This window comes from Chelonoidis abingdonii, chromosome 1 (assembly GCF_003597395.2).
Source record: "Chelonoidis abingdonii isolate Lonesome George chromosome 1, CheloAbing_2.0, whole genome shotgun sequence".
In the NCBI taxonomy this organism is placed as follows: Eukaryota; Metazoa; Chordata; order Testudines; family Testudinidae; genus Chelonoidis; species Chelonoidis abingdonii.
Window position 1 is genome coordinate 358,963,872 of NC_133769.1, and position 22,569 is coordinate 358,986,440.

General features: G+C 44.8%; 2 protein-coding genes across 3 annotated transcripts in view; one reads left to right on the top strand and one right to left on the bottom strand.

Moving 5' to 3' along the window:
* INTS4 (integrator complex subunit 4) overlaps positions 1-3,762 on the top strand; it is an 80,533-nt gene extending 76,771 nt beyond the window's left edge. The window contains exon 25 of the transcript XR_004372376.2: positions 17-3,762. The gene's annotated coding sequence lies outside the window, so the exon portion shown is untranslated. The remainder of the gene's footprint in view (positions 1-16) is intronic.
* Positions 3,586-22,510, bottom strand: AAMDC (adipogenesis associated Mth938 domain containing). 2 transcript variants are annotated; one of them, XM_032770884.2, is made up of 5 exons: positions 22,426-22,510; positions 16,533-16,714; positions 16,270-16,418; positions 5,459-5,554; positions 3,586-4,579 (listed from the first exon to the last, which is right to left on the bottom strand). In XM_032770884.2, exons 3-5 carry the CDS (start codon positions 16,399-16,401, stop codon positions 4,439-4,441), a joined length of 369 nt encoding a protein of 122 aa, XP_032626775.1. In that variant the 5' UTR covers positions 16,402-16,418; positions 16,533-16,714; positions 22,426-22,510; the 3' UTR covers positions 3,586-4,438. The 2 variants fall into 2 exon arrangements, with proteins under 2 accessions (XP_032626775.1, XP_032626776.1); XM_032770885.2 differs by lacking the exon at positions 16,533-16,714.
* Positions 22,511-22,569: the final 59 nt, after the last annotated feature.

The following is a 22,569-nucleotide window of genomic DNA, read 5'->3' on the forward strand; positions in this document are numbered from 1 at the left end:
ATCCTTTTCTCCTTAGCTCTGAGATATGTAGGCTTTCATCCTGGGATATGCTGGAGACAGTTCAGACTTTTCCATGAAACATTGGGACTTGGCCATACCACTTCTGGGATCATGGCAGATGTGCTTTCAGTTCTTCAGCACTCCCACCTTATTTGTGAATCTTTCAGCTTGGGGACCCCGAGCCAGACAAGGAGAAGGTTTTCCTGCATATGTTTGAAGCAGTGTAGATGAATGTAGTGGCCACCATGGAGAGCCAGCCAGAGAGAGGCTGCACAGCCTAAAGCCAAGGGCAGATAACCTCTTGAAAACTAAAACAGGCTATCCCCCTTCACAGAGGTCACTAGGGAAGCGCGTGCAGCAGCTGACAAAGGGAAAAAGATGAACTGACAAGCTGTGAGATTCTACAGGTTCCTGGTAATTCATTCTGATCCTTCCCAGGTTTGATGCAGCAATGGCATTTCTTGTAAGACACACCAATCTGTTGGGAGGGGTGGTGTCTTCCCCAAAGACCCCACAGAGAGGAATATTTTAGAAGCCCTTAAAAGATCTTCAGCAACCCTTAAAACTTCCCTGGCAACCATATGTTTTTCTAGAGCCAGGATGTCCTGATGTAACTGCTTCTCAAGCCTGGCTTTCAAACCATGATGAATTCAAGCCAATACTGAAGAAAATACTCCTGTGTTTGTGCCAGATGGATCTGGGGGCTCCATGAGAGTGGCAGCTAACAAATCTTCTTTCATTTTGCCTGAATATAAACTCAAAAGTAAGGAAAGATTAAACCGTAGGTGCTTGGCTGGCCTGAGATAGTCTAGTGTTAAAACTCTCCTTTTTCTCTTGGTCGAGGAGCCTTCACAGGGTACAGTGATGCAGAGGAGAGAAAGGGTTATGCAGAGAGAGAGAGAGAGAGAGTGTGTGTGTGTGTGTGTGTGTGTTGCCCTGCCTCTCCCTGCTGCTTGATTCTACACCTTGCCTCACGAAGATAAGTAATGTGTAGGCTGAGCAGCTCATGGAGTCTTGCTGGCACTAAGCCCAGAAGCAGCTCTGTGCAAAAGAATTTTCTGGGGTGGGTGTTCACAGCTTGCTGGGAGGCAGACTCTCTTGCTAGCTGTGGTAGAGAGGAGGTGGGAGGGAGAGGAGAAGCCCTGTATGTGGTTGAGAGCTGTGCCCTGAGTGTTCATACCTGTAATATGGTATTTGAGGTGTTTTGTTTTTGAAATATAGCCTGTTTTTTGGGACAGAAATTGCAATTTAACAGATCTGCCCATGTGGGATGTTTAAGGAGGCGTGGCCTAATTAATGCTTCATCAAGAGCTCCAAAATTGCCCTGTTCTCTGTGCTTCCCTGGAGCTCTGGTATTGGCTGCTGTCTGAGACAAGATACAAGGGGCCTGCTGAACCATTAGTCTGACCCAATGGCAGTTCTTATGTTCGTAGTTTGCTGGTTGGTTGACACAATGGATATGTCTACACTGCAGCTGCAAGCAATTCTCTCGGGCTGGGTAGAGAGAAATTTGTGTTGGCTGTGCTCATGCTAATGTGCTGAAAATAGAACTGTAGCCATTGTGGCTTGGGTGGCAGCTCAGGCTGGCCACTAGGAGATTGGATGGGTTTCAGTGCCTACCCCTCAACAGCCACACAGCTATTGTTAGCATGTTAGCTCAAGCCCAGGTAGTTCGTCTGTTTACTGGGGCTGGGAGGCCCACTCCCAGCTGCAGCATAGACATACCAATGGGGCCTGATCCAGTGACAATTCAGCCAGGTGTTGGCTGGCCTGTGTGTAAGGGATGGTAGGGAAGTCACAGATTCCGTGAGTTTGAGACCTGTGCCTTTTGCTTCAGCTGTTAGTGACTGGCCAGAGCTGGGGCTGCGTCCCTCCCTCATCCACAGCTTTGGCTGGAACCAGGGCAGGAGCTGTATGCCCCCCTTCTCCCCAGGGCTTCAGCTGGGGCTGTGAGACCCCTGCTGCGGCCAAGCTGGAGCCATGTACCCGTGGCTTTGGCAGGGTCTGGAGCCCGGGCTGTGTCCCACCCCAGTGGCAGAGGGGCTGTGGCTGTGGCTGTCAGGCCCTCTGATGGGGATCCAGGTGTCATTCTCTCCTACCTCCCGCCCCCAGCCTTCTCTTCCCCCTGTTATTTTTAATAAAAGTCACTGGCAGGTCGGCGCTCCCGGTGAATTTTTGTTTATTGCCCACTACCTGTCCGTGACATTTCCTAAAAATAACTGTGACAAAATCTTAACCTTACCTATGAGGCTATGGAAGCTACTGAGGCAGAAGTCGGCTCATTAGTGACTAGCATTCCACATAATTACTTTTTGTGGGGCTGAAGGGAACAGCCATCCACGCTGATTCACATCACAACTGGATGACTTATGCTAATACAGGAATTTGGTCATAATGGCAGGGGATGCAGTCTAACTGTATATAGGAAATCTACCTCCCTTTCCTCGCCACCAGCTTCAAAGGGATGGAAGTTACTCCAAGAAGAAACTTAAAATGGCTGCAGCATAAAGGTACAGTACAGGAAGGCATCTGACGGAAGTCAATCAGGCACAAGTAAAAGGAGCTAACTGCCCCAGAGACCATAATGGGAATGGAGCACACTGAAGCAGTTTGACGAGCCGGTAATGTGCTACCCCCTTAAATAAACCAGGCTGGCTCTCATTTAGCCTCAGTTCTACAAATATGGCTCCAGCCTGAAACTGGATTAAATATCATTTTGCTATGTGAATGGGAAGATTGAAAGAAAATCAGTGTAGGAGCTGAGTTGCTGATATGCATCACTTCTATGCACATTATGGGCACCACCAGATGTAGCTCAGATTGTTTGGTGGTGGGGCTTCTGCCAAGTAACTACTACTTGAGGCTTTCTGAAGCTTTGGCAGCTCAGGAGATTACACATCATGATGGCTGGATTTGGGTAGGGGCCATATCCCGCTCCAAGTGCTAAAGTACAGCCTTGCATTAACAGTTTTTCATATTTGTACAGAGTCTTTGGAGAGAAGAGCTTGTTCTTTTGACTTCTGTCAGAGAGCTAAAGCCTTTAGGTCAGTGCTTTCTTTTATCGCTCACCACACCAACTCTTCAGAATTATAGCATTTATATTGAGAATAATCCACCTACTAGTTATACCGGCTGCCATCTCAATGAATGCAAAGACACCCAGAAAAAAGCTCCTGCTGTTTTAGATGAGCTACTGCCTCAACATAGCCCTAGTGTTGAAGGATATTGCAATTAAGAGAGATGAAAATGAAGTTTGTGTTTTACAAACACTAGTTCTTCCTCTTATTTGCACTATGAAATCATTTACATTTAATACAAAATGGAGAAAAGCAAACGTTAAAGGAAAAGGAATTCTTTCCAAAAATTGGAACCAGGCAGAGTTGTTTCAACATGACTGTACAGCACTTAGCACAGTAGGACCCTTCTGATGGCCTCTGTGCCTTACTGTAATACATATAAGACGAAGATTTAAGTAACAGCTAGCAGTCCCTGTTGAATGAAACCTATCTTAGAGATAATTTATAACTGAGTATATGCTACAGTAAGTCCAGCACAAGATAAAAGAGAGAGACAGGAACCATTCAATTAGGTTTAAAAGCTGTAGCTTTTATTAAACATCTACATGTGTTTTAATGTTCAATTGATCGTCAGCACCTGATCTAAAAATTCCAACCACCATTCCCCAGCTAGTTAGCAATGATCGGCCAGTCTAATATGCTGCACACTAGCTTGCACTTCAATTAACTATAAAACCAGAGTTTGTAGTTAGATCGTGTTCCTTACTGAGGTGTACTACTACATATCGCTATAGGTTATTTTTTCTTTAGCTCCTAGTGACTTGTTCTTCATGTAATGTAAAATTTACAAATCATAAAGGTATGAAAAGGAGTATTCATCCCAAAGAAGCAAATCCACCATCATTTCACTCTGCGTGCACTGCTAAGAGTTTGGACAGCTCAAGGGATTGGCAATGGGAGGCAGAGCTTTTCACCATTTTTATACACCATTTTACACACATCATGGTAGTGACCAAATGTGATCATCCAATAGCTATTGCAAATCAAGTGAAGTCTCAGATAATTTCCTAACAGGTTTTAAAAGTGAATATTTTACTTCAGCAGCTAGGCCAAACATTAATGGCCAGATGAATTATGCCTTCAGACCTAGAGGATTAGGTCAAAAATCACAAGTGTAGGGAATCATGATTAAATAGTCTACCATACCCAGCACCGTGGAAGAACATTTATGAGCAATTAGATTCATTTAAATTCCATACTGCTGTATTTCTCCTCTGTTTAAAGTCTTCATCTCACATCCAGGCTTTGGTACAGTGGGAAATATGAACTATAAAGCCCCAATACTGACTACTATCATTTATTCAGTCAAAAGGCACAAGATGTTTTGGCTAAGGGGGAAGAGGGCTGTATTGTTTAATTCATTAGCATGTTGAATGGAAGACACCTCCCACTTTGACTCCTTGAGCAACCAGTGCATTGTACTCCTTCACAGCCTTCTCTGTTTGCAGGACTAGCACATCAATCCCATTTTTCTTGAGATAGTCCACGGTAGATGCTGGTACCTGAGGAAAAGGAAAGGAAAAGGTAAGAACAAATGCTAGATTCTTTTTCTTGCAGACTAGACTTCCTAGTAAGAAACAAGTCCTGGTTGCTCTGGTTCAGAAAAATGCTTAATTACATCTTGTTTCAAAGGCAGTAAAATAAATTTGTGGTAATAACCAAATTGGTAGTAGGCTGGGAATAAACTTTGAATTCGTTATAGTGGAGAGAAAGGGAATTTTATTTCACTGTCTAGTAGCAGCTAAGGTATATCCGTCTTGTATTCCTTCTTCTCTAACATGTTCCTAAATGCAATTCTGAACTGTACTATTAGGAGAAATTGAGGAGATAGTGGTGGAAGTGGCTGTGAATTAATATGTGTTACAGAATTTCCTAAGTGTGGAAAGCATTACAAGGATGCCTCTGCCAATTCGCTCAGCTACCACGTTCAAAAAGCTGAAGTGACACTTGGCAATACCCTTACTAGCCAGGACAATCAATGAGACTTAAATTATTACACTGGGGGGGGAGGAGAGCGAGCCAGTTTACAATCAGTTTTAAGGGTTTAAAAAGTAACCACCGTTTAAAGATTTTCAGTGTTGCTGCTATTCCTGCAGGTTGTAAACCCACTTACAGTTTGACACTGGGCTGCCAATGTATTAGTATCAAATGAGGTTACTTTCAGCAAATATCTCTACCCCCAAAATGCTGATTCTACATTTTTTACAACTTTTTTCATAAGTGCTTCTGGGCTTCATTAAAAAAAAAAAAAAAAAACAGGTTCAGATTATGGGGCTGAAGATGAACTAGATTGTTCTCCGTGAAGGTTAGAAATGATCTCTGCCTAAAGGGGAAAAATATCAGCAGTTCCAAGGTGTGGTTGTATCTGACCAAAAACCTACCTGCAAAGCCTCACTCATGCCACGACCAATCACTAAAGTTTTCACGCCCTTCTTGACAACTTCTTCAAGATCAGCTGGCTGCACTCCAGGAGAATGCTAAGTTTGAAGGAAAAAAAATGCTACAGTTTTCATGCTGAGAGCATCAAACAGCAACGCTTCATTTAAATATTTTCAACTGGCTGTGTCACAGGCTATAAGACAAAGCGCAGTAACGTTACAAGAACTAATTAACATCCCTTTCTTCCCAACACCCATTTTATGTTATACGAGCCAGTCAAAGAATACTCAAACAAGAGAACCCAGGCAGATCCATCATATCTGGTCAAGGCACTCTTACTGAAGGAATAATGGAACTCTCAGAACCCATCCTCAAACCATGCTGCCCTCCCTCCCCCAACAGCCAGTTTCCTACAGGGGACAACCTCCCTCAGAGCACCATCCTTGCCATCATACATTTCACCTCCCTATGCACCAACACCCCTCACCAGCCTCACTGCCTGCTTCAAATATCTACAAGACAACGAACACTCCAGATAGCCACTTCAAACATCACCAAACCCCCATTTCATTCTCATCTATAATTTTACATTCAACAATACTTTGTCTAAACTATGGGAACAGTCATGGGTACTAGGATGGCTCCGCAATATGCCAGCCACTTCATGGGCCACCTTGAGGAAGAATTTATGGAAAATTATACCCCCAAACTGCTGATGTACCTAAGAAACAATGATATTTTCATCCTCTGGAAAGACGACCTAAACTCCCTCATAGATTTCCACCACAACTTCAATAACAACCACCACCATCCATCTCTAGAATGCTTCCACACTAGCATCAACAATCCTGGACACCACGGTCAGCTTCAACAAGGGAATCCTACAAACAATTATACATAAAAGCCACAGATCACCACGCTTACCTTCACACATCCACTAACCACCTCAAACACAATGTGTTTAGCTACAGCCTGGCAGGCAGATAACGTGGAATGTGCCCAGAAGAGAGAGTCTGGGATACACACCTTAACACAATTAAAACTACCTTCACTAAACAAGGATACTCCCCCATAGAAGTAGATTGCATCATGGAATGGGCCACACAAACCACCTGAGAGAAGCTACTTCAGTGCAGAACCTCCCCTCCCACCTGCACACCTCTGGTTGTGACAGATCACCCCACACCGCCTACCCATCAATTACAACCCATACTCGATGGAACCACATCCTGAAATAAATCTTTCCTGAACACCCTCTTCTGGCCTTTTAAACAACCTCCCAACCTTGCAAAACTCATCAGCAGAAGTAAGCTCCAAAGACCAGTACACATCAACTCAAAAGTGGCATCAGACCCTGCCATAACAGATTCAAAACCAGTAGACATAGCTCCACTGATGGCAATGATCAATATGCCCCACAATACACCTTTCAAGTTCTACATACACCTACCACATCATGTGGTGTACCTTATCCAGGATATCAAATGCCCCAGTAACAACTATGTGGGTGAAACAAGAGAATTGTTATGTTCCTGAATGAACTCCCACAGAAAAAAAAAAACAAAAACCCACCATACCACCCATAGGCAAATGCTTTTCATAAAATGATCACTCCATATCTGATCTCTCAGGCCTTGCCCTCAAAGAAAACCTCAAAGGTGCACAATGCCTTCAAAAGATGAGCCTGGGGGCTTACATTCATAACTTTGCTAAATGCTATAAGCCATGGACTCAAACACACTGGGTTTATGGCTCATTACAACAATCTGTAACCCACTAATCCTCCTTAACAGCCATTTCACTTTGAATGATCTCTTGCAGTATGTTACCTCCTTACGTTTAATAATCTCTACCTTGTATTTAGATGTGACACTCTGGCCATGTCTACACTACAAATTTTTGCTACCACATTACATCAGCCTAAAGCCACTAGAGTTGGTATATCACCTGTGCACATGTATGCTTGGCTCCTTGCACTGGCACTGTGTGTACTCACCAGGAATGCTTGTGTTGATACACCGTGCAGTACACCAGGGGTAGGCATCCCAGTATACAACTCACCATCATCTAGCACATTGTCTTTTGGGAAGTTATGACAATGCGTGCGGGGGCAAAAACTAGTGACGCAGGGGTGACTGGGAGCCAGGAGGGGTCAACGTCCCAGCATGCAACTTTCTTCATCTCATAATGTCATCTATACTCCATAAGTTTTGCACCTTTTCAAAAAAAATCCCATGAACCCACAGAGCCCTCCTCGCTGTCCACAATCTCTGACAGAAGCATGAAGCCTGCACAACTCTGAACTATTGTCATAAGCATTGCAAGCAATGGGTGCATCATTCTTTGGTATTTGCAGAGCTGCAAGAAGGACTAAATCAGCAGGGAACATGATGATTTCCTGGAGGGCAGATCGTTGTTAAACATAGAATCAATTCAGGGTAGTTGTTGGCATTCACAAAGCAGCTGCAGCTGGTGGAGCACTACTTCTGGGCGTGAGGAACATGCACCCACTGGTGAGATCACAGTGTAATGCAGACTTTGGATTACGAGCCATGGTTGCAGAACTTTCAGATGTGCAAGGCCACATTCCTGGATCTGTGTACCAAGCTCTTCCCTGCCCTCCAGCGCAGGGACACCAGAATAAGGGGTGTACTAACAATGGAGAAGCAAGAAGCTATTGTACTGTGGAGACATGCAACACCAGATTGCTACTGGTCAGTGGAAAAATCATTTCGGAATTAGAAAATCCACTATGGAGGCCATTGTCATGCAAGTGTGCAGAGCCATTAATAGTCTCTGGCAATGCGGGAATGTGATTCTTGGCAACGTGCAGAACACAGAGGATGGATTTGAAGCACGTGGGCTCCCTAAGTTTGGTGGAGCGATAGATGGCACACACATCCCTATTTTGGTACCAGAATACCTTGACACAGTGTACATCAACAGAAATGGCTATTTTTCTATGGTGATGCAAGCACTGGTGGATCACCAGGGACACTTCATTGTCATCAGTGTAGGCAGGTCTGGGAAGGTGCATGACACTCACATCTTTAAGAACACAGGACTGTTCAGAAAGCTACAAGCAAGGTCTTTCTTTCCCAACTGCCAGATTACCATTAGCGATCTTGAAATGCCAACAGTGATCCTGGGGAACCTAGTACCCCTTGCTCCTCTGGCTCATGATGCCATATACCAGCCACCTTGACAGCTCCAAGGAACAATCCTACTGGCTCAGCTCAGGTGCAGAATGGCAGTTGAATGTGCTTTTGGCAGACTGAAATGAGGCTGGCATTGTTTACTCAGAAGATTGGATCTCAGTGAGAAAAACATCCCAATGGTTATAGCTGCTTCCTGCGTCCTGCATAATATCTGTGAAGCAAAGGGAGAAAAATTGGCGCAGAGACAGAGGTTGAGCAGCTGTCTGCTGACTTTGAACAGCCAGACACAAAGGTTATTACAAGAGCTCAACACCGAGATACGTGGCTCAGGGAGGCTTTGAAAGAGCACTTTAACAGTAAGCCACAGTAATGTGTTACACTACTCTGTGCTCTACTTGGTCCTACTGTTCTGGGAGGAATTATGTGGTGCCTGGTGTATATGTATGAATGGAACACTGTCAATGCACCTATTTAATTTTGCGGTGCTTGCTGTACATTTGATTATTACACTGTTTTTGTCACTGAGCTTATGAGTTTTGTCACACTATACAAAAACAAGTAAGTGGGCACTTTCAATCCCACTAGGCACTCTGCAGCATATGTTGGGAACTAATAATGAATTATTCCAAACAATACAATTTTACTGAGTAATGGAAACATTGCAGGTGCTATAATGGAGTTCTCCATGGACTGCAAGGGGAAGCAAGCCCCTGACTGTTGAACCTGTAGGTCCATAAGAGTCTGCAGCATTTGTGTTTGCTGCCAGAGAAGCCCCATTATATCCTGGTGCATCTCCCTCTCCTTTTCCTGTCAGCACTCCAGAGCCTCTCTCCTGTCTGCTATGGCTTGCAGGTTCTGGCTGAATCTGTCAGCCAGTGTCCTTTTTTTCTCCTCCTTATCTGGGTTAGGCATGCTGCAGTTGTGGAGGGGAAACCTGCAAGGGCAACAGCAGCAGTACAGATAAAATGCACAGAGGTGCCACTGTCAGTATAGTCACAACAGAAAACAAGAGTTCGGATTCAGAATTCCCTTCCCTTGCTCCCCTAAAGTTTTACGTAAGACATGCTCATTGCCACTTCTGCCTTGGAATGACTGAGCACAGCTTCAGCCACAGTGAGTATGGCATGGCAGGGGTAAGGAAAATGAGGAAGGAATTGCTTGGTTCCATGGAACCGAGTATAGGGCAATGACACTGAATAGTGGCACCATTTTCCACACGCAGTGGTGATTTTAGTCAGTATCTCACTCCTGAGGGAAATAAAGGCAGGAAGCACAGCTGTTTCTGACATCCTGAAGCCACCAGGCACCCTATGCTCCTAGCCTGTTTACTGCAATGGTGCCTACTGAAGTTTTATTGTCAACTGGCATAGGAAAGCGTCCCACAGTGGATGAAGAAATGAGGCTGCCATCCCTAGAAACTTTTAGGAGAGGATTGCAGAGTACTTCCACCAAAGTTACATCAAGCTCTCTCAGGAGGATCCTGGGGCCATTTCTCTGTACATAAACTGCTCTGCACAGTGGTCCTCCTCCCATCTAACTACAGGGGTATGAAAAGCAGATAACTCTACTTCTCCTTACTACTACCTCTTCTAGTATGAGTAAAACAGTGAAAAGCAGTGTCCTGTTAAGTTGGAGGTGTCAGTACAATATTCTAATGGGAAATACATTAACACACTAACCCAAGGTTCCTTTCCCTTCTTGCCTGTGCTCGACTGACTGGACTGCAGTTGTGTCTCAAACAGATCCTGGCTCGTGGCATAGTTGAATCCTTTCCTGGGTGCATGTCCACCATGCTCCTCTTCCTCCTTGCTGTTTGCAGCAGTGACATCAGGCTCCTCAGAGGTATCCAGGGTGGGCCCTCTACCAAACATGGCATGCGGTTCTTTGTAAAACTGGCAAGTCTGTGGCTTGGCACCAGATCAAGTGTTGGCCTCTCTGGCCTTCTGGTATGCTAACAGTATACTATGTGTCTGGATTATGTAGCCAGTACAGTACGATCAGCTGGGCACTTCCACACAATAGAGAGCTACTAGGTGGGCTTGTCAAGCTGGACAATCAGGAAAAAGCACTTCAAAAATTCACAGGATTTTAAGAGGGTGAGCAAAGGGCTTCCAGTCTCCGTGACTGCTGGACAATAGAGTTCACAGTTGACCAAAACAGTCACTGTTAAGCACTGTGAAACAGCTGCTGGAGGACTGTTAAGAGCAACATAGGTAATGCAGCGCCTACACTTCTGCAGCAGCGAATTTCAGTACAACAACCATGACACAATGACACTTGGGGAGGTAGTGTTAATGTGTTGCCATCAGGGGGTGTTTTCAGCGATTGGAGACAAATGTAAGTATAGACATGCATAATTTTATTGGCATAAGACACTGCCTCAACCTAACTTTGTAGCGTAGACCACGCCACTTAGTATCTTTCCCAGACCTGAAGAAGAGCTTAGTGTAAGCTTGATAGCTTCTCTTTCACCAAGAGAAGTTGGTGCAATAAAGATTCTCATCTAACTTGTCTCTCTAATATCCATGGCTACAACAACACTGCAAAGGAGGATACTCTAGGTAGTTTAAATGTACCAATGAAAGAGTATTATCAATTGATAATATGAATTATATGCTAACATACTACATAGACAGCTATAAACTGAGAGGATGTGTAGCCCCTCTACACATTTATAAAGTATTTCAGTTTGGCAGCTAATGTCTCAGATATTAAAAATTAAATGAATACTGTCAGATTGAAATAACAGCAAAAGTTTAGTGTTAAAATCAAAACCTTATTGAAGTCAATAGGTTACACATCTGTGACAGAGTAAAGTTTACCCCTCTCCTTTATTTTAAAAAAAAAAAACACCCTCCCCCAAATTATTAAAACTGAAAATGTTAAATGCAACTTTCTACTTGTTTTGTATTTTTTATTTTGTGAATTTCATTCAGTATGGATAGTTATACTGGTCAGTTTTACTTTATTGTATAGTCTGTTTCATTTTCTAGTTCTCCTGTACTATCCTAATGCTGCAGTGTTTGGTAGAGGAATGTTTAAGTCCAAACAATGATTTTAATTTAAGAGATTAATCTCCTTAAAATATTTATGGAAGATTTTGAGTGAATTAAAAAAGTGAATTTTTCCCTGATCTACTCATTCCCTTTAACAAAAAACAACAAACACACACCAAACCCGCCACACTGTTTCAGAGATTTTTCCACTGTTTTTCCTACATTAACTTTTCTGCTGCTTCTGTCTATATAAGGTTAGCAGTAAATGTACCGTAAACACAAACAGAAGAACTATGCCTTGTATTTGGCTACAGTATGGTCTCTTTTCAATGTGAAAATTATTACCATTAAACTATTCAAGTCTTTAAAGAGATTAAAATATTAAGAATGTGACTGAGGGACTGACCATGTTTTTCTTTCCTTACAAAATAGGCAGCACTGTAGCAGATCTTTGAACAATTCTTCTGGAAGACAACTATCAAAGGCACATAAATGTGATCAGACAACCAGCTAACTTGCACGAACGTGGAACCGTTCTTTCCCAACCAGAAAATATCCCATTCACTGTAGAAACTAAGGTCAAAGCATCAGCTTACAATTTAATAACATGACTCCTGTTGTTTCACTAGTTTTCCAACTTTGCTCTCTGGGGGGATATTCTGATGGTTTGGGGATCCACCTTCCTTCCTTCCCCAATCTTCAGTATTATAGAGGACCAGACAAGTCTTTTCATTGTATGTCATCCCTGTTCTTTAATCACTGTATGCTGTTACTGTCAGTTGTCAGATTTTATTTTTTAAGGAGAAGTCTTTCCAAGCTGAAGCCAACTTTTCACCAGTTCTTTAAGTTTCAAGTGAGGGAAGCCACCATGTTACAGCAATATTATCATCCCCATTCCGCAATGCCATGTGACATCTGGGTCTCATCTTTAATTCCTCAGGCTAGAAACACAGCATAAACACCAGGCTGCTCTAGACCCAGCAGGGGAAATAGAGAGTTTCCCATCCCTTTAGCCTACATAGGTTTGTATGCCCTCTCCTACACTACTCACCTTGTTACAGAGCCTTGCTGGGTGGACTTAATCATTTTTAAAAAGTGTGTTTATGAAAGAGAAAACTCCTTATGGGCCTTTGAGGTACGCTAGAAACCTTTGTGTACTTTAATGATAGTCACTTAGACCTAAATAAAAGAAAAAGGTATAGCTTAATGTAATTACAATAATTAAATAGCTGGTGAGGGTTCACTGCCTGCGATCAACACTTTGGACACATTAAAGCCTTGGAACAAAAACAAAAAAATTATTTTGTTTACACAAAGATTTTCTGAAGGGGGCACTGTCTGTTTCTTAACAAACAAGCTTCATGGAGAGGGAGATCTAACATGGGAGCAAATGCATTATCCCAGTCAATTCTCCTGATTTGGGGGCTAGGGGATAAAGAAACTGCAGTAGAATTTCTTTGTCTGTTGTTCTCTGTTCTCTACTCTACCTCTTAGGAATCCTGTTCCTTTTTTCCCATTAGCAGCTGGCACAGAAATGCAGTCAGCCAGGGAGGCTGCCTTTTATCCCCCAGAGTTAAGGTCACATGGACTTAGTCCTTAAAGCCACAGAACCCTGCAGAGCCAGTTCCGCAGTTTTCCCAAAGAGAGGAGAATTACCTACAGGGCATCAATTTGTCAGCACAGCAGCAAAGGAAGCAGTTTATTTCTAACAAGAGTGCAGAGCATGAGGGGCACCCTGGGTGACAGCACCTGATGCACAGGCTTCAGCCCCACCAATAGAAACATCCCTAGAGGAAGCACACCCTTGTCTGGATCACAAGGTAAGTGTTGTGACTATCACCCAAACAATTTATTTCTAACAAGAGTGCAGAGCATGAGGGGCACCCAGTCTGTTAATCAAATAAAGAGAACCTTTTCCTAGCACTTTTGGAGCTAGGAAACCTTAGTTCTATTCCCTTTTTTGCTGCTTGCTGTATGATCTTAGCCATCACATAATTGCTCCTTGCTTGCTTCCCTATCTGGAAGAACAGAGCTTTAAAAGTGACCTGCAAAGGGAAAAATATGGGTGTGTTTTTTGTTATTGAAAGTGGATAAAGAAGGTCTGTTTTTTCTTGTACTTTTTTTAACCGTATAGATTTCAGGAACGTTGCGTTCTTATTTTCCCTGCATTAGCTGGAGGAGTCCTCAGATGAGCTGCTATGGACTTAAAGCTTTCTCAGCCTTCAGCTGAAGGGTGCTCATTTGAATCTTTATAAAGAGCATATTCCTCCCAAGCGTATTGTAGTTGTTAACAAAACACAAGTTTGAAACAGTCTAACCAAAAATCACTTCCTGTTCAATTAATCAAGTTTCATTTGCATGACTTTTCTGCTATTATAAACCTTCTTGTTCTCCAGTCATCCAGTGATTCTTAAAGGAAAAAAATAGGGTAGGTAAGATCTGAATTTCTAACGTGAAAAAAAAACAAAACAAAATTGACCCCTCATCCTCCACTCTGCTTCAGGCCCTTCTTCTCCGTAATAAAGTAGCACAATAGAAAAAAAAAAAAAAAAAAGGGAAGGGGGAGCTCACTAATCCACATTTTCCCCATTTGCCAGTCACTTAAGATCACTACACAAAGGGCGCTATATACCGTAAGTATCAAACTAATACTAAGTGCTGGAAGACATTTCTCTCTAAAGAGTCTACATTGAGCTCCTAAACAAGGGCTCCAGGCCTGCAGCTGGGTTCGCACCAGGCCAATTGTCTTCAGTGGGGTTCTGTGTATGCTGACATAAGATATAGTTGTAGGTTCAGGACCAAGAGCATTAGTCCTGGTCTACGTGTGACTTTTGTACCCATTTCACTTTTGGGTAGGGGTGTGTAGGGTGTTTTGCTGATATAGTTATACCAGTACAACCTCTACTTTGAGAGCACAGTTATATTAGCATAAAGATTGGGGTGGGCAAACTGTGGCCCATGGGTTCCATCTGGCCTGTCAGGGCTTTGGATCCAGCCTGCAAGATTGCCACCTCTGTGGCACCGTGGGCCCAGAAAGCCCTGGAAATGGCTGGCACTACGTCCCTGCAGCCCATGGGGGAGGGGTAACAAAGGGCTCCATGTGCTGCCCTCACCTGAAGGCACTGCCCTCCTGCAGCTCCCATTGGCTGGGAATGGGGAACTGCGGCCAATGGGAGCTTTGGGGGAGGTACCCGCAGGCAAAGGCAGCGCACAGAGCCCTCTGCCCCACCCCTCCTCAGGGGCCGCAAGGACATGGTGCCAGCCGCTTCCTGGAGCAGCGTGGGGCCAGGGAGTCTACCCTGGCCCTGGGGAGTGCCACTGCCACCCCAGAGCCACTCCAAGTAAGCGGCTCTGGGCCAGAGCCCGTAGTCTGAACCCCTTGTGCACCCCTCGCTCCAACCCCCTGCCCTGATTCCCCTGCCCCACCTCTCCTGCACCTCAACCTCATGCCCTGAGCCCCCTCCAGCACTCTGCACTCCAACCCTGTCCTGAGCCCCTTTGTATACCGGCACCCCTCCTGCACCCCAACCCCATGCTCTGAGCCCCCTCCCATACCCCAACCCCCTGCCCCAGCCCTACATTCAGAGCCCTGCATGCAATTTCCCCACCCAGATGTTGCTCTCAGACCAAAAAGTTTGCCCACCCCTGATAAAGATGCTTTATCCTGGTATAACTTATTTCCCTTCCCATGGCAGAATAGCTGTACCAGTATAAGCACTGATATAATTGCATCCACATTGGAGGGGTTGTATTGCTTTAACTGTATGGTTTTCAATTAGCAATCAATTTGCAAATAACTAGAAGATAATAAGGTGATAAGTAACAGCACAGATTTGTCAGACCAACCTAATGGCTTGTTAGCCTGTTAAAGAAAGCTTTGTAGATAGGAGGGAAGCAGTAAAGGTGGTAAATCTTGACTTTAGTAAGGCTTTTGATATGGTCTCGCATGATCTTCTCATAAACAAAACAGGGAAATATAACCTACATGAAGCTACAATAAGGTGGGTGTATGAGTGGTTGGAAAACCATTCCCAGAGAGTTCAATCAAGCTGGAATGGCTTGTCGAGTGTGGATCCATAGGGATCAGTTCTGGGTCTAGTTCTGTTCAATATCTTCATCAATGATTTACATAATAGCATACAGAGTACAATTATAAAGTTTGCGGACGATACCAAACTGGGAGGCGTTGCAAGTGCTTTGGAGGATAGAATTAAAATTCAAAATGATCTGGACAAACTGGAGAAATGGTCTGAAGTAAACAGGATTAAATTCAATAAGGAGAAATACACAGTCCTCCAATTAGGAAGAAACAATAAGTTGCACACATACAAAATGGGAAATGACTGCCTAGGAAGGAGCACTGCAGAAAGGGACCTGGGGATCACAGTGGACCACAAGCTAAATATGAGTCAACAGTGTAACACTGTTGCAAAAAAAAGCAAACATCATTCTGGGATGTATTTGCAGGAGTGTTGTAAGCATGATATGAGAAGTAATTCTCCATGCTCTACTCCACGCTGATTAGACCTCTCCTGGAGTATTGTGTCCAGTTCTGGACGCCACATTTCTTAGCGCCCACTACTGGCAAATACAGCAGTAACTGTTCCCAAGGAAGCTTTCTTAGCCCCTACTTTAAAATAGACTAAACAATGTACTTACATTTGTCCCTGTTTCTCTCCAATCCCAGGTTCGGCTCCCTCCTGGCCACACTTTGCAGTCCTTATAAGTTGTAGAACAACCTTTCACCATCATCTGACCCCATGAAAGGGAAGCGATTTCAGGAGAAGACATTGCCAAATTGAAAAGGTCTGAAATAAATAACATTAGCTACATGGCACCACAACATGTATGGCGCTTATCAGAAAAATAAGTGTTCATGCCCTGAGGAACTTGGAATGTAAGTAAATACAGATGTTACTCACAGTGAGTGCTGAGGAAGAAAGGAAGGACAGTCTTTTGGTTAAAGCACTGGATTGGGGCTCAGGAGATGTGTTCAGTTCTCAGCTCTGGCAGACTTCATGTGGGACCTCGGGGAAGACATTTAACCTCTTGGTGTCTCAGATCCCCATCCGTAAAACAGGGATGATACTACTACTCTATCTCACTGGGGTTTTGCAAAGATAAATCCATAAATTATTGGGTGATGCTCAGATACTATGGTAATATCAACACTTTAGATAGATGGCTATGGTGCCTAAGATGGGCTGGAGGAGGAGAGTAAAATGCAATATATTTGCTGTGTCAGTTTTGAATTAAGGTTCAAATGTATTCAGCAGAACAAGAAAAGACAGCTGTATGCTATACAAAGGACTCACTTTTAAGAATATTTGTGCACTGGATTGTTTCTTCCACCCCCCCTTTTTCCCCGCTTGTGAGTGCGATCGATGACTGAAAGCTATTACACCATTCCTTTGTCAGGCTACTTTAGGCATTTCTAATGCACCCATCACAGTCTGATCTAGGCAGTGATCAGGGACAGTGGAAGAACTAGAAAGGAACTAAATGCTCCCTTTCCCCCAAAACCAAGAAGGGCAGCAGGGGGAAGCCATGCTGTCTTTACAGCACCAGAGATGGATCTCTGATAGGAGTCTTCCACTAGACCTCAGCTCATCACACAGGTGATAGGGTGGCAGGTACTACAGAAATGCTTTAGATCGGCTTGCTAGATGTTAGACCACCATCCTAGAGATTTGTCTTTCTGCCCTTCCAGTTCCTGAGTGGGGTGGGCTGAAAACAACCAGTTTTCTATTGAAATGCTATCTCTGCACTGAAGAGAGCTCTGTTCATTCTGTTCCAACTAATGTGAAGAGTGGACTCTCTTTATAAGGTGAATAGTAAAAAGGCCATTTAATTAAATGTATGGAATTCAGCCACCCACTTAAAAACTACATTTTCTTCTCCAGTTTATCCAGATTTCTACTCAGAGAAACATTTCCCCATCCTGAAGTTGTGTTAAATTGTTCAAATTCGACAGCAAAATCCACTGCAGGAAGCCTGGTGTTGCTGATTAATGAGAGAGTGCTCACAAAAGAGCAATCTCTGGATTAACAGATTTTCAGTCCTCTTGGAAAATCTTAAGGAAAAACCTGCTAACATTTGCACAAAGGCTCAAATAACATTACAGTAACCTTGCAATGCAACCCCTCTCCCCCCTTACACACACCAAGGCAAACTATGGTACCAGACAGACAGTAGATACTCTTCTTTGACTGCCAAGATTGCATTTGAGTTTGCTGCCTCAAATGTCACATCAAGAACAAACAGCACTACTGCCTGGGACTCAGCAAAGGCTTTAGACTGCCTCAGCATTTATGCTTATAGCATGGTAACATGACAACTTTTCTTATTGACTCCTTCCGAAGCTAAGGACAAAGTGCCTGATACCCTTGTGTGCAAGGGATGTCCCCTGCATAAGACTACAGCTCTACCAGATTTGTGTCTTTTGGTTCTCTCAGTACGTCTACAATCATTGCCATGGAGCTAGCTTCCTTTCATGTGGAGACGCAAATCTTCATTTCTGAGAGGTATGTGAAGTTAGGCAGCAACAGAAGAAGAAAGGAAGAACAAGGGCAAGTCTCAAAACAAAGGAGATCAGTCAATCACCTCTGTTCACCCACACAGACCAAAGGGTAAAAATAACAGAGCAGATCATCTAGAAGTTAGTTCTGAACAGGAGAGTTTTTGCATAAAATATTTGTGACGGTTTACTAAGAAACAAGTATTATGGAGTTACAATAGCTCGAGATTATACAGAAGGGAGTTATAGTTCTTTTTAGATAGGTAACAAAAGATGAAAAAACTTTCCATAGGAAGAGAGGCTGAAATAACTGGGTCTGTATAACAGAGACAGGACATAACGTAAATGGGATAGAGAATGTACATCAGGAGCTCCTATTTGCTTTTCCAACAACATAAGAATAAGGAGGCATTTACTGAATTTGAAAAACAAAACTTAAAACTAGTTAAAGGAAATATGTATACATTGGGAATAATTAGTCTATGGAACTTATTGCCACAAGATATCATTGAGGTAAACAGCTTAATAGAATTCAGGAGGGCATCTAAAAGTTGCATTTAAAAACAATTATTTTTAGAAGGAATATAAGTCTCTATTTTTTTGGGCATCATCCCATAACTGTCTCTTAACTGTCCACTATAGGTTGCCCTGTATGTTCTTTTGAAACATGAGGTACTATCTAAGGTCTGATCTGCTACTATAACAATTCCTATTTTCCTATGAAAGGCAAGTTAGTGGAGGAATGGATGAGGATTCCAGCCATGACATGCATAACAGGGGCAGCGTTAGGGAGCTGATTAAGTTAGGTAGATTTGCAAACATAGGCAATATGGGAAGACAGAGACTTAAAATCAAGGATGATACCTAGGTTACAGACTGTGTGGAGGCAATATAAGAGGTTATAGTAGGAGACGTAAGTCAAGGGGAAAATGGAGTTGTGTGTGAGGATGCTTTTCTTGCCCTTTCGCTGTCTTTGAGACATTGAGAAAGTAAGTTAAGATGAAACCATATGTTTTGCACGATCAAAACAGGCAGCGAGAGTGGACAGGAAGGAATCATTAGAAATACCAGAGGATGTGAAGAGTTGGTAACATCAACACAATAGTGGCAAGTATTTAAAGTCTGACAGAAGTTCACGCAAGAAGAAAATAGAAAGAAAACAGCAATGGGCCAGGAATTAGTGGAACTCCAAAGAAGAGGTGTGGGACCAGGTCTTTAAAGTTACTTAGGCACCTAAATATGCAGATAGATGCCAAATGGGATTTTCAAAAGCACCTATGCATCTAACTCCCAGTGGAGTTAGACCTCAGTGCACAGTAACAAGAGGCAGAGTGATCAGAAAGGTAGGTATGTCAGGAGGGAATCAGAGATAACTGTGCATTGAGATGGTGTAGGAGAGCAAAGTGGTTCATAAAAATCCAAGTCTGGCCTGAGATCAAGGAAGATGAGAACAAAGGAGCCAATCACCATCAAAGAGTTCTGACTATGGAGGAGAGCAATTCATTTGCTCTGAACAGAGGGGGTGGACAGATAGGTGAGATAAGGTGACTTTTTTTATTGCACTTGAAAAAGGGGAACAGTAGAGATGTTGCAGCTGTTAGAGTCAGGGTTATGGGAGGTTTATAACTTAAAAAAATGGTTGGACAGTTATATAGGGAACAAGAGGAAGGGCAGGATTAAATTATAGAAGAGATGGTGATCAGAAGAGGAGGCAGATTTAGTGTTTAAGAATCAAGTTCTGGTTTAGGAAATGATTAGTTTAGCTTCATTGTTTAATCTGGGGAAAGTAAACTAGTGAGCAGATTGCTCCAGGCATAAGGGGACCATGACAGAAGGCACAAAGCTGAGAACGGTAAAAAGAAGTGAAGGACAAAGAACTGGGAGGAGAGTATGGAGTGGGGTGGGAGGGGTGGGGAAAATGGGAGAATTGAGAACAGAAACACAGAGGGGCAAGATTACATAGAGCCCTGTAAGGGGAGGATAAAACACAGGAAACTAATTCTTGAAACTTATTTAAAATATCTTGTTGGAATGATACATGGGACTAGTTTCTGCCTCCTTCCTCCAACATTTGATGGTGTGTCCTAATTTTAGGACAGTCACACATTTGGTATTTAGCAGGTTGAATCCTAGTAGTACTACGATCAAGGACCTATGTTCCCACGGGGCCATCTGGGAGAAAACTGTCCCTTCTTACTGCATCCTAAGCAGTGCATCTGAATGTCAGCACCCAGACCAAGAGCCTAGTTTATAGGAATCAGCCAACTGCTCATTATAGGCAGGGGCAGCTTCAGCCCCCAGCACACCAGGCAGGCAGGCAGCCTTTGGAAGGTCCACCGAAGCCACGGGACTAGTGGACCCTCCACAGGCATGCCTGCGGGAGGTCCACCGGAGCCGCGGGACCGGCGACCGGCAGAGCGCCCCCAGTGGCATGTCACCGTGCTTGGGGCGGCAAAATGTCTAGAGCCGCCCCTGATTATAGGTGCATTCAAACAGCGGTGATAGGTTGCTAAATCAGAAGGAACATACATTCTTCTTTCTACTGCTGTTCAACCAACACCTGATTCTGTCACCTTTATGCACAATAACTATCTAACATACCTATAATTAAGGCTGCAAGTTTGTCACTGAAGTCACAGATTCTGTGACTTCTGCAGCAGCCAGTGCACCTGGCTCAGGGGCAACTCAGGCAGCCCCTTCACCAGGTGCACAGGTCACTGCTGGGGCAGTCTCAGGAAACCATGCCCACAGCAGCAGAGTTTGGATGTGGGATGGAGAGGGGTTGGGGCTGGGGCATAGGACAGCATGAGGTGGGCTTTGGGTGGCACTTTCCTGGGGGCTTCCTGGAAGCAGTGACATCCTCCTCACTCAGCTGCTAGGTGGAGCTGTGGCCAGGCAGCTCTGCACGCTGCCTCTGCCCAGAGTACTTGTTTTGCAGCTCCCTTTGGCTGGGAGCTATGGCCAATGGGAGCTGCAGGGGCGGTGTCTACAGGTGGAGGCAGCGTGCAGAGCTGCCTGACCATACCTCTGTCTAGGAGGGAGCTGAGGAAGGGAGATGTCACTACTTCCAGGGAGCCTTCCAGCTAGGTAAATGCTGCCCAGAGCCATCCTCACTCCGTCCTGTGCTCCTGCCACACCCAAACTAAGTCTGTTGCTGCTGGGGGGAAAAGGTAGAGGCACAGAGGCAGGTGTTCAGCCTGCCGGCCCTGCCAACCACCCCCTCAGCATTAGTGGGTGTCCCTGGCCACACACTGCTGCTGCCCACCTACCCACCCCCAGCACCAGCGGGGGGTCCTGAGCTGCATGCTGCCACCTCTCCCACCCTCCCCCCGCAGTACCAACTAAAACTTGAGGTGGAAGCTGCCCAAAACCTCCACTGGTGCTGCCACCTGCCCCCCCTCCAGCACCAGTGGGGGTCTTGGGCAGATCCCATCCCAAGTTTTAGTCACTGATATTTTTAATAAAAGTCAGGAACAGGTCATGGGCCCATGACTTTTACTAAAAATGGCTGTGACTAAAATGTAGTCTTACTTATAATCACTGGACTATCCTTCCTTATCATCATATCTTACTCTGCCTGTAGCCCCACCAGCTGAGTAAAATGCTCCCCAGCATGAGGATGGCAGAATCAGGCTCACAGCAAGCAAGATGTTTTAGGGGTGATGTCTCTGTAACAGGAGACAGGACGGAATGTTGGAAACAGGATAGGGAGAAGCTGATAGGGAGAAGCTGCCTTTGATGCCCAAAGGAAACCCGATCTATCCCCCCTACCCCACTTCAACCCTTCCTCCCCGTGGAAACTCCATTTATCCCTCACATTCCAGCCCCCTCAAAGAAACCTCATTTACCCCAGTCCACCCCTCCATGGAAACCCCATTTATCCCTCCCCACTCCAGCGCCCCCCCCGGAAACCCCATTTATCCCTCATCCTGGGGAAGGGACGAGTCCAATTTACCCCTCACCTACCCCCCAGGCACACCCCAGTTACCCCACGCCCTCCAAAGGCACGCGCAGGAGGTTTAACCGACCGCCCCCCAGGAGGGAGGCTCCTATTCACCCCTCCCCATCCCAGCGCAGCCCGTTCACCTCTGCCCACGCCTGAGACATGGGCACGCACCCCTGTCTTCCAGGGGCCCGTCCTTACCCCCCCCCAAGACCTCCGGGGGTGTTTACTGTCCCCTTAGCCAGCCCGTCCTTACCCCCCCGGGGGTGTTTACTGTCCCTTAGCCAGCCTGCCTGGCTTGCCCCCCAGGAAGCCACGTGACCTTGGGGACACCCCGCCAGCGCCCCCCACTCACGCTGCAGGCCCAGCTCCGCTCGCCCCCTCCTGTCAGGAAAGCTGCAGCTGCCTCTCTGCCCCGGGGGGACACACCCCTCCCCGCTCATTGGCCAGCTTCCCGACACAGGCCACGCCCCCGGCGCTATAGCCTTCACCCCATCCT